Consider the following 12366-nt stretch of genomic DNA (forward strand, 5'->3'; position numbering starts at 1 on the left):
AGTGAAGATCTGATTTGTATTAAATGTACTACTTTGTAGCTTCATCACATGCCCTCTAGTCCTTGTATTTTTGGAAAGAGTAAACAAACGATTCATGTCTACCTGTTCCAGTCCACTCATTATTTTATAGAACTCTATCATATCTCCCCTCAGCCATCTTTTCTCCAAGCTGAAGAGCCCTATATGCTTCAGCCTTTCCTCATAGGGAAGTCGATCCATCCCCTTTATCATTTTCGTCGCCCTTCTCTGTGCCTTTTCTAATTCCACTATATCTTTTTTGAGATGCAGTGACCAGAATTGAACACAATATTCGAGGTGCGGTCGTACCATGGACCGATACAAAGGCATTATAACGTCCTCACTTTTGTTTTCCATTCCTATCCTAATAATACCTAACATTCTATTTGATTTCTTAGCTGCCGCAGCACACTGAGCAGAGGGTTTCAACGTATCATCAACAACGACGCCGAGATCCCTTTCTTGATCGGTGACTCCTAATGTGGAACTTTGCATTACGTAGCTGTAGTTTGGGTTCCCGTTTCCCACATGCATTTCTTAGCACTTGCTCACATTAAACGTCATCTGCTGTTTGACGCCCAGTATCCCAGTCTCATAAGGTCCTCTTGTAATTTTTCACAATCTTCTTGCAATTTAAAAACTTTGAATAACTTTTTGTCGTCAGCAAATTTAATTATCTTGCTAGTTACTCCCATCTCTAGATCATTTATAAATATGTTAAAAAGCAGCAGACCCAGCACAGACCCCTGGGGAACCCCACTATCTACCCTTCTCCATTGAGAATACTGACCATTTAACCCTACTCTCTGTTTTCTATCCTTTAACCACTTTTTAATCCACAATAGGACACTACCTCCTATCCCATGACTCTATCCTATTGTTACACTTGGTACTGTGCTGTGCGCACTGCCAGGGAGATGAGACATCTTCCGATAGTTGCGTGTCTCGGACGCAATGAAGTTGTCCTGCTCTTGAAGTCCTCACAGCACCCATTACTTAATATATTAAAAGCAGACTTAAGTGCATGGAATTGTGTGGGGGTGGGATTTTTCCTGGAAAGTTCGAATGACAATTATTAAGATGAATGTACTTCTGTGTTTTTTATATCTATTTCAATCTCTCCCAATCAGAATACTCTACTCCACTTTAGATTATTGGCAAAAACTATTACTTACATTTAGTTGGTGGAATTAACATCCTAGAATGGTGAGGGCAGTCTTGAGGAAGCATAAAACTTTTGGATTCTGGACTTCAGAGATCTCAGCTTTTTCTTGTGCAAAGTGATGGTCAAAATTAACACACTTTTCTCCATTGTACCATTTCTGTTAGAATAGGAATGGCTCTGCATGCTGGATCTCAAGGGTGCCTGCACATACATCCTAATTTATCTGAGCTGCTTAAAATATCTCAGGTTCTGCCTTCACACCAAACACTTCCACTACAAAGTCCTTCCTTTAGACCTGTCATTACACCGAGGGTTTCACGATATGCCTGGTTGGGGTAGTGGCCTACCTCCATCACCAGGATTTAGTTTAGCTTTCTTTAATACTTGCTATACCACACATCCAACCAGCCTCACCAGAGAGTCCTCTTGTGTTCCTATATCTCAGTGACTGGTTCCTAGTAGCCTCTACACAAGAGCAGGCCTTACTTCTCTAGTTCCTGAACTTGTAGATCAACTTTCAGAAGTCTTCTAAAGACCTGCATCATCGTTTCCTCTATAGACATTACCTTGGACATAAATCAAGCAAAGGCCTTTCTACCACAGGACAGAATATAAACCCTCATTCTCATATCCATGCTGTATAATAAGCACCAAAAATTGCAGTCAGAGCTTATTTTCAGATGTTAGGTCACATGGCTGCAGCTGTCCATGTGGTACCTTACACCCATCTAAAGATGAAGCGTCCACAGTGGGACTTGAAGTTCCAGTGGAATAAACTGTCCCAGCCACTGTTGTCAGTTCTCTTTCCACAGTCTCGACTCATGCCAGTGCTCCACTGGAGGGCCTCCACAGACAATCTAACTGCAGGGGTTTCTTTTCAATACAGCCAGCATCAATCAGTCCTAACTACAGATGCCTCAGTCCTGGCTGGGAACCTCAGATCTATGGTCATCACTCCAAGGTTTAATTACAAAAGGTCACACCACATCAGTCACTTGGAGCTCAGGACAATCTGTCATTGTTGATATCCAGTATACAGACAACCAGGTAGAAATTTTTTAATGTCAAAAAGTAAGGGGGTCTAGCTTTGTCCCTTTATCATGAAGCTTGAAGGATTTGAGACTTTCCATAGTCAACCATATTCAAATTCTTGTAGCTTACAATCCTGGAGTGCAAAACCAGACAAGATCAACAAAATCTTTCAACCCCATGAGTGATCTCTAGACACACCATGCTTTACATACAGAAAAAGAATTTCCACAACTACCTCCTTAAGGTCGACCTCACTTTATTTGTTTTATTTATGTTTTATTATGCCTGCAAAAATGCTCCAGATGGCTTAGAGCCAACACACAAAATATTATAGAAACAAAGTAACAATATAGCAAGTCACTTTCATCAGAATAAACAATAGCATAATGGTGGAATTTTCGAAAGGATATATATATATTTCCCGGTAGCTGGAAAAGTACATACACTCATCATTTTGAAGGAAGCAGAGAGATTTTGTAAAAAAACTTACCCGTTGATATTCAGTTGGTGGCCCGCAGTGTTTTAAAAGGGGCATTGAATATCTAGGTACTGACCAGTTGCCAGAAATATATGGTTTATTAAATTTATATTCCATTTAAACCTAAGCAGCTGACACATTATGCATACATAATCATACAAAATACACTCAACAAACATAATTGACTAAAAGCTCATAATATCAATTAATATAAATAATAAAAACTAAATCTGCCTAGTTCTCAGCCTATCTTGTACTCTCTCTGATATACATTCATGTCTTCAGCGGCAGCTACAACAACATCTACAACACCTGTTCATACAGCTTAGCAAACAGTTGTCCATTCAGGAAGTTTTTGAACATGGTAGTATCTATTGTGAACCTGATATACAAAGGAAGCTGATTCCAGGCTATGGGACCTGCAATCGAAAATGCTTCTTTTAATTTCCTCAAAATATATCTTCTACACTGTTGGAATGGATAAGCAGTGTGTTCCTTCAGATTGTAACAAATGATTTGGAGTATATATTTTAAGTACCAAAGAAAGATAATGATCTGATTCCTGTTTGAAAGCTTTATGTATCATAAGCAGTATTTTAAACATAGTCCTCTCTCCAATTGGTAACTAATGTAGTTGTTTAAGAACTGGGGTAATATGCTGAAAATATGAACAACCAGACATAAGCTGAGCTGCTTTACTTTGAATGTTCTGTAAAGCCTTTAAATCTCAAAACCAGTAAACCTAAATATAATAAATCACAATAATTCAAGCTGTTGATTATTAGGCTCTGCACAGTTGATCTACAAAGGGATAAAATTTCTCAGTCTGCTCAATATTCACAGTTTAAAAAGGTATTCATTGCCATATTACATATATACACTGCTTTAAAACTTTTGTACTAATATATCCAATCCAATCCAGTTGTGAATCTAGTGTGATCCCCAAACTGTGAACCTGTTGAGCAACTTGAATTTCTTGACCTCACAGGTTGACTTTTGTAGGGACACTGTTCACCTATATGTCCTACCAACGTCACCTTGTTTTATCTAGTGACTTGAGATCGGGCTGGACCTCTCCTGCTTCATTCTAGTAGGGAAGGGTTGGAAGCATTTTGGAGTCCGACAGGTGGTAAAACAGGCAAGTTACTCCGCCCCGTTTGCAAACCTAGCCAGCTCTGGAGGAGATATTTCAACATGGGTTTTTTTTTTTTGTTTTCCCTCAAAACTGCCTATTTAAAAAAAGAAATTAACAAGAAAGTTATTTAGGGATGGGGCTGCATGAGAGGGAGAGGCATAGGACCTGGGTTCCTGCGGTGGGGTAGGGGGTAGGGAATTCCACTGTTTGTACATTTGGGAAGCTTGTCAGGTGCCTTTGGCCTGGATTGGCCGCTGTCGTGGACGGGATGCTGGGCTCGATGGGCCCTTGGTCTTTTCCCAGTGTGGCATTACTTATGTACTTATCAACATTTTAATTTCTCTTCAACTAGTCCGCCACAATGGTAAACATTGAATGAAGACATTGCACAGCACAATCAAACAGAATAAAACAATTGTATCTCAACTATGTACACTCTATAATATACGTTCAATGACTTCAATTTGCAACACAGAGGAATAAGATAGATATTAAATACAGTTGCCAGTGAGGAAGAGCCCTGAAGTACACCTGTTGCAAGATCCCTCGTATCTAAGATAAGATCACCAATGAACACTTCTTGCTTGCTCCAGTCTAGAATAAGCTACTTATTCTCGGAGTGCCTAGAGGTATATCGTTCTAGAATTCCCCCCATTGTGGCACAACTACCACCAGTTCAATCTTTTTTGTCATTTCAATAAATTTTGTATCCTGGCATCAGTATCCCATTGCTTATCCTCCTCTTCCTTTTCCACCAGGTCTCTGAGATGCCTATTATTTGTATATTTTCATTTAGTTCTATGCATTCTAACTATCCCATCTTATTTTTTTTAGACGCCTGGTATTTGCACGTAGACACCTAAACTGATTTTCTTATTCTTATTTTTGTTCAGAATTTGCAGGTAGAAGGTTTGATGATTCTGAATTGGTAACCCATTTAATGAGCTGTAAAGAGAATAGAACATCTGTTTCACCATTTGCATGCCTGTCTGGAAACATGGATCATGATTTATTTCATGCAGAAAATGTTAACAGTGTAAGTATTTAAAGGTTTTGGAAAAGTGCTAAGAAAATAAACTTGATAACAAGACATTGCCATATATATTTACAGTCATAATACCTAGGTTTACAGGGCACAGGAGGTTGGGGTACTTTGGATTGGAGTGTGTGAGTTGTGGGGGGGGGGGGGGGGGGTACAAAGTACTTTTGCAATACAGTGGACCCTTTGCTCCCCAAGCCATACATTAGCAACCCAGTTCTCCCAAGAAGGAAAGATAACAACACTTCTTGAAATGGTACTATCTTTTCAAGAACAACACAGCTTATGAGGTTTCATGAAAGCTGTGTTATTCATAATAACGAGCTGTTCTGCATGCATTTACATGCTTTGCATCTCATTATTATTAAACATATATGTGTAGAAAGTTGTGCAACATTGTATGTCCATGTTCTGGCATGGGCAGTGGGAACAGCAATTTTAGAAACAAGAGTTGCTCAAAACAAGAGCTTCTCTGATTTTTACCTTTACACTGCTGTTGCCAGAAACATTGTGGGTTCTTGGCTACAGCAACCCAGGTAGCAGGACCCCAGGGGGTGGAGGAGAGGGGTAGGGAAGGGAATATGCTAGACCTAAGGGAAGAGGAGGGGGGATGCTGGGCATAAGGGAGTGGGGTCTTGAACCACCTCTAGGGGGAGGGTGCAGGCAGTGGTATGCTGGTAAATGTTTAACAGCAACAAAAGAAAGTGGAAAAGAAACCAGCTTCAAGAGATCAGTCCAAACTCAGGGTAAGATGCTCCAATAAATAATTTTATTTGGACCCTACACGGTCCGTGTTTCAGCTTTTAAAAAAAAGCCTTCATCAGGGGTCGATCAGTGAGTGCACAATTGTATACTGATTGACAGTGGAGCATATGAATTGATCTCTCCAAATGCAGAGAAGATTATTATCTCACACCAAGATTTTCAAATCACAAATCTTGGTGTGAGATAGTAATCTTCTCTGCATTTAGAGAGATCAATTCATATGCTCCACTGTCAATCAGTATACAATTGTGCACTCACTGATCGACCCCTGATGAAGGCTTTTTTAAAAGCCGAAACACGGACCGTGTAGGGTCAAAATAAAATTATTTATTGGAGCATCTTACCCTGAGTTTGGACTGATCTCTTGAAGCTGGTTTCTTTTCCACTTTCTTTTATTGCTGTTGAATTTTTGTGGATATTGTGAACCCCCTTTTTGGCTTTACGGTAAATGTTTAACAACAGGCTCTCTCCTTGGTCCACCTCTGCGCCCCCCCCTGTCCACCCCTGCGGCCCCCCCCCCCCAAATTACAGAGCTGGCTATAGCCGAGGAGAGAGCCTGGGGGGGGGGGGGGGATGCATTACTCCAGGAAAAAAATATTTTATGATCCCAGGTTCCAATTTAATTTATGTTTAATGTGGGATAAAATGCCATAAATAAGTAAATAAATATAAACTTTTAATGTTGAGCACCTGATTCTCAAAGTGGACATATTCCAAACACTATAATGAAAATAAAATGATTTTTTTCTACCTTTGTTGTCTGGTGACTTTGTTTTTCTGATCATGCTGGCCCAGTATCCGATTCTGCTGCTATCTGTCCTCTTAACTCCATTTCCAGGGCTTCCTTTCCATTTATTTCTTTCCTTTCCTCCTTTCTTCTTCATTTCTGGTCCTCCGCAGACTTGACTGTCCAGTGGATCCAGCTTCTGCCTATTTTCTTCATCCATGTGCAGTTTTTCTCCTCTCTTCCTTTTCCCTCATCTCATCTCCTTCCTCACTCTTCCCTCCCCTCCATCCATGTCCAGCATTTCTTCTCTCTCCCTTCCCTCTGCGGCATCCATGTCCAGCAACTCTCCTCTCCCCTGCCCCCCTCCAGCCATCCATACACACCCAGCGATTCTGTCCTCTCCCCTGCCCCCCTCCAGCCATTCATACCCCCCTCCAGCCATCCATACCCACCCAGCGATTCTCTCCTCTCCCGCTGCCCTGCCCCTCCTCCAGCCATCCATACCCACCCAGCGATTCTCTCTGCTCCCCTGCCCCTCCTCCAGCCATCCATACCCACCCAGCGATTCTCTCCACTGCCCTGCCCTCCTCCAGCCATCCATACCCACTCAGCGATTCTCCTCGCTCCCCTGCCTCCATCGCAGCAGCCACAGTGAAAGCCCGTCTCTAGCCTTCACTTCGTTCCCGTCAATGTCCCGCCCTCGCGGAAAGAGGAAATGATGCCAGAAGAAGGCGGGACACTGACGGGAACGAAGTGAAGGCTAGAGACGGGGTTTGATCTGCGTCTGCTGAGACGGAGTCACGGAGGTAAATCAACAAAAAAAACCCGAAGCGGCAGGGGATGAGGTAAGCATGGCTTGTGGTGCCCTCCTGCCATGCTTACCTCACTTACCACCAGGTTGCACCGCCCCTGGGAGCCGGCTCGCCTGCCACAACAACCGGCTCGCAAGAGCTTTAAAAATTTAACAACCGGCTCTTGTGAGCTGGTGCGAGCCGGCTCCAGCACACCACTGGGTGCAGACTACCTAGGGCTTCAGATACTCTTGGGCTGGCCCTGTAACTGTAGTACAGATTTTGGGCATGCTTCCAACAGTAACTGCACAGGCTTTGGCCATACCACATGTTAATTTTTGCTCTGCTGGGGAAAAGAAAATTCCTTGTGTACTTGAAAGTAATTCATCCTTGAGCTATTAATAAAAAAAGGTGTGAGCTGAATCCAAATATATAAATAAATACATGCGCAGCAAGTAACAAAAACTTACAGCACTTTAGTAAATAAGCTCTGAAGTGTTGTTAGGCTAACCCAATTAAAATTATTCTGACTGTAGCCTAATCAACTTTATTGAAATGCTAAGCCTTGATGAATTGTAAATAATAAATGGAGCACAAATAAACGAAAAACTAGCTTGAAAACCTGTGAGCACTCATAACTCAAGAATATGTACAATCTTATGTTTGAAAAATAGTAAGCTCTTGTATACTGTTTTCACACAGATCATGTTACGAACAATTGGCATGGATGCCAAAAACATTCCTGTTCTTTGGTTAGAGAAATTTGATTGCAGAGGCAAGAAAAAGATACTAAACGCCTATGCACTTGACTTCTACAGACATGGATCTCTAAAGGCAATAGCAGATGAGAATAAGTAGGTAGATCTTGTCATCTGAATTTTGGTTTTAATTCATCAATGTGTCTAAGTTTAATCTTACTGCTGGATGTTTGTATCACTGAAATTTTCTGGATAGAGAAAATGGAAAGGAAGAATTATTAAATCGAAAAAAACATCCCAGCAACCTAGCTAGCAGATATCATTTTAACCTATTGAAAATGTTTGCATTGCTTTCTTTTTTCTTTATACTCCAATTAAATTTGTGCTATCAGCTATAACAAAACACATAAAATACACTGGAGCACACTTTTCTTATTTTCTTAGTTTCAAGTTCTTAATATTTTTCCCTCTTTGGAATTGCTTGCCTTTGGTTCTGCTAGATCCTTAGGCTTCCACTGGTTCAGAGGAAATGATAGAGTTTAGGGGCAGATGCACTAAACTTAACGAGCCATTAACGAACAAGTAGTAAACCCTGGCATGCACTAAAGACTTTTTTCCGACTACAGTAGCAGCTAATGGAAACGGAATGCAGATGAGCAAATTGTGTAGAAACCCTATTGTAATGAGATGCACTAACCTTTTCCGATTGCCTTAACGCTGGAAAATCTAATGAGAGGTCTGTACCTCTCGTTGAGGCTGCGTGAAAAACTGCTACAAAAGTAAAAAAACAAAAAATTGGGGGAAAAAAAGTCAAGTGCTCGTCAGTGCAATAATAAAAACGTCTATTTTGGCTGCCCCCCCCTGCACTAATAAAAACATCTATTTTTGCAGTGCTTCACTAAGCTGACAGACCTGTAAGACCCTGAGCTAAACGCACTGTGATTGGCTCAGAGACTTCCAGGTCTCTCAGTTGAGTGAAGCACTGCCAAAAAATATGTTTTTTTTATTGCAGGTGGGGGAAGGCAGCCAAAATGGATGGATTTTTTTTTTGGATAGGTGCCCAAATTGGCCACCTTCCCCCCTTGCAATAATAAAAATGTCTTTTTTGGCAGTGCTTCACTCAGCTGAGAGACCTGGAAGTCTCTGAGCCAATCACAGTGCGTTTAGCTCGGCTAAACGCGTTGTGATTGGCTCAGGGACTTCCAGGTCTCTCAGCTGAGTGAAGCACTGCCAAGAAAGACATTTTTATTATTGCAGTGGGGTATGACGGCCAAAATGGACGTTTTTTTGGATGGGCGTCCTGAACTGCAATGTCCTCTGTCGAGCCGCATCAGAGCGGGTGAGCAGCGCGGCGTCTTCGGCCAGCACAGGGAGGCATATTTGGCATGCGCAGAGCAGCCAGCATAACGCTTGGCTGCTCTGCGTAGGCTTGACCGGCCGACTGTTTAACGACGGAATAGAGAATGCAAGTGAGCTACAACGAGCAGCTCATTTGCATTCCTATTCCTTGATGCATGCCCGTTCCTTACCGATTCGCTAAGGGAATCGGTAAGGAAAGGGCTTTAATGAGTCTTTAGTGCATCTTGCCCTCAGTATTCATTTTATTTAAGTCAGAAGTTAAGTTCATGTATTAATTTCTGGAAGAATATGTTTTAATTTTTACCTACAGTATTCTGCAACAACTGAGGTCTTTTCCATGTTTTTTTTGTGAGATTTGTATATACAGAGAGTAGCAGTAGTCCATCTTGTCAAAATTAGTGATTGTACCACGAAAGCAAATATAAGCCTAGCTGCCATGTTTTGAGCAGTCTGAAGTTTCTTTAAGGTTTGTTCTTTACATCCCACATAAATTCCATTGCAGTAATCTAAGTGGCTTAGTACCATTCATTGTATCAGGTTGTGAAATGTTTCCCTTGGGAAGAATTGCTTCACGCGTTTGAGTTTCCACATTGAGTGGAACATTTTCTTTGTTGTGGATGCCACAAAGAAAATGTTCCACTCAATGTGGAAACTCAAACGCGTATTGGAACGTTATTCAAATCAGAACTAAACTAGAATATGTTAGTCTTATCTGTATTTACCTTTAGAAGACTGTTGCTCCTTGTGACTCAAGGCAAGGCACTTTACCCTCCATCACCCCAGGAAGAAAAACTTAGAGCTCCTTTTACAGAGCCATGCTAGTGATTCCCACACAGGAAGTGCAACAAAGCCCATTCAATTGCTGTGTGATATGAGTCCAGTAGGGGCAGAGAAAATACCTGAACAGAATATGTAAACTGCCTTGGTTGTTCCACAGAAAAGCAGTATATCAAGTCCATGACCCCACCCCAAGTTATAAACACCAAACTCCGATCTTATCAATACATATTTTTATCCTGAGATATGAATAAAGCAGATCTTGAGAAATCAGTAATAAAATAAAAATATCATCTGCATATGAAAACAAAAATTATTTTTCCCACGAGTCAACAAGCCTAAAAAATAAAAGAGATGAGCTAGGAGAGCCCTGAGGAACTCTGAAAGGCAGCTGCCAGGAAGAAGATAATTCATCATTCCTAATTACTCAATTACATTTATTTCTCAGAAAATCATTAAACCATTCAAATACATTACTAGTGATTCCTAATTCAACACTTTACACATCAAAATATGACCAACTGCATCAAAGGCTGTTGAGATGACAAACTCAAAAGCACCATCTGGCCTCCCCTTCTTTACTTTACCACAGAATTAATCACCATCGGGAATATCTTTATAGAATAGTGCTTGGGGTACCTCTGTAAATGAGCACATACTTGTAAGCTTTTAGTTATAGAATTGCCCTTTTAGTGGCTAGTGAAGGAGGGGGAAGGGGTGGGATAAGGGATCAATCCAAATAAAAGCTCTTGGAAGGAAGGATGGGAAATTTAGTTGGGACTTTTAAATTGGTTGGGGTGGGGGGATTTTTGAAGGTTATACTTAGGATGTGGATTTGTTTATAATGAGATGCTGTGTTGATTCGTTTTGTTGCTCTAGCAGTTCTCACATTCCATAGCAGCAGATAAGAGGGAAAGGGGGTGAAATGGGAATTCTGTAAAATAAAGATGTTTATGCATTTCCTGGTGCACTGAAGAAAGAACTGTGCACTGCCAAGTTGTGTATTTCTGTTTGATACTTGAAACTGAAAAAAAGTTAAATAATTCAGGTTCTCTTTTCAATACTGTATTTGCTGAAGAGTCAAGATTTCCACATCAAACAGGAAACAGATCAGAATAAATTTATGCTCAGATAAAAGATTACATGTACTGTAATGTTGAATACCTGTACACTTTTAAAATGTTTAACTTGGATGTCCCTCTTTTATAGGATTCATGAAGGAGAAGCTTATAACATGCTTAGGGATTTTTACCTTCTCATTAGATCTGTCAGGTACAGTATAATTAACATTTTAAAAATCATATGGATCCTTATATTCTAAACAATATTAGGAAATTATTAACACACTATTTTATGTATTTGTTATGATAGGACACGTAGGGGGCCCTTCAGTAAAAGGATGTTAAGTCAACGCATGGCTAGCATGCAGTAACAGGCTACCTCACAAATATATTAAAGTGTTTTGCGATAGTTTGGCTGTTACACACATTATTTATTTTTATTTATTTATTTATTTAATTTGTGTGTGTTATGGGCAGAGAGTAGGTATGGAAAAGTTAGCCAGCCAACGTGCTAACGGGGAGAGTTAGCGAGGGAGCATTTAGTGCTTCCTAAATAGGAGAGTGCTAAGTGCTCTTATGTGACTAATCATCATAAGAACAGCCTGTACTAGGTCAAACCAATGGTCCTTTTAGCCCAGTATCCTGTTTACAGCAGTGGCCAATCCAGGTCACAAATACCTGGCAGAAACCAAATTAGTAGCAACACCCCATGCTACCAATCCCAGGGCAAGCAGTGGCTTCCCCATGTCCATCTCAGTAACAGACTGTGGACTTCTCCTCCAGGAACTTGTCCAAACCTTTTTTAAACTCAGATATGCTATCCATTGTTACCGCATCCTCTGGCAGCAAGTTCCAGAGCTTAACTATTCTTTGAGTGAAAAAATATATCCTCCTATTTGTTTTAAAAATATTTACATGCAATTTCATCGAGTGTCCCCTGGTCTCTTTGTACTTGTTGAAAGAGTGAAAAATTGATTCATTTTTACCCGTTCTGCACCACTCAGTATTTTATAGACCTCAATCATATTCACCCTCAGCCATCTCTTTTCCAAGCCGAAGAGCCCTAACTTCTTCCTTTCATCATATGGGAAGAGTTCCATCTCCTTTATCATTCTGGTCACTCTTCTTTGAACCTTTTCTATTTCTGCTACATCTTTTTTGAGATATGGTGACCACAAATGAACACTATATTCAAGGTGAGGTTGCACCATGGAGCGATACAGAGGCATCATAAAATTCTTGGTCTTATTTTGCTTCCCTTTCCTAATAATTCCTAGCATCCTGTTTACGTTTTTGGCCATTACCATACACTGGGCAGAAG

General features: G+C 40.7%; 1 protein-coding gene across 1 annotated transcript in view; it reads left to right on the forward strand.

Annotated features, from left to right (window-relative positions):
- Window positions 1-12366, forward strand: part of LOC115462209 (probable ATP-dependent RNA helicase DDX60) — a 368606-nt gene that overhangs the window by 330674 nt on the left and 25566 nt on the right. The window contains exons 36-38 of the mRNA XM_030192223.1: window positions 4722-4864; window positions 7853-8004; window positions 11194-11256. Coding sequence (XP_030048083.1) covers window positions 4722-4864; window positions 7853-8004; window positions 11194-11256 — 358 coding nt within the window. The remainder of the gene's footprint in view (window positions 1-4721; window positions 4865-7852; window positions 8005-11193; window positions 11257-12366) is intronic.

This window comes from Microcaecilia unicolor, chromosome 2 (genome assembly GCF_901765095.1).
Source record: "Microcaecilia unicolor chromosome 2, aMicUni1.1, whole genome shotgun sequence".
In the NCBI taxonomy this organism is placed as follows: domain Eukaryota; kingdom Metazoa; phylum Chordata; class Amphibia; order Gymnophiona; family Siphonopidae; genus Microcaecilia; species Microcaecilia unicolor.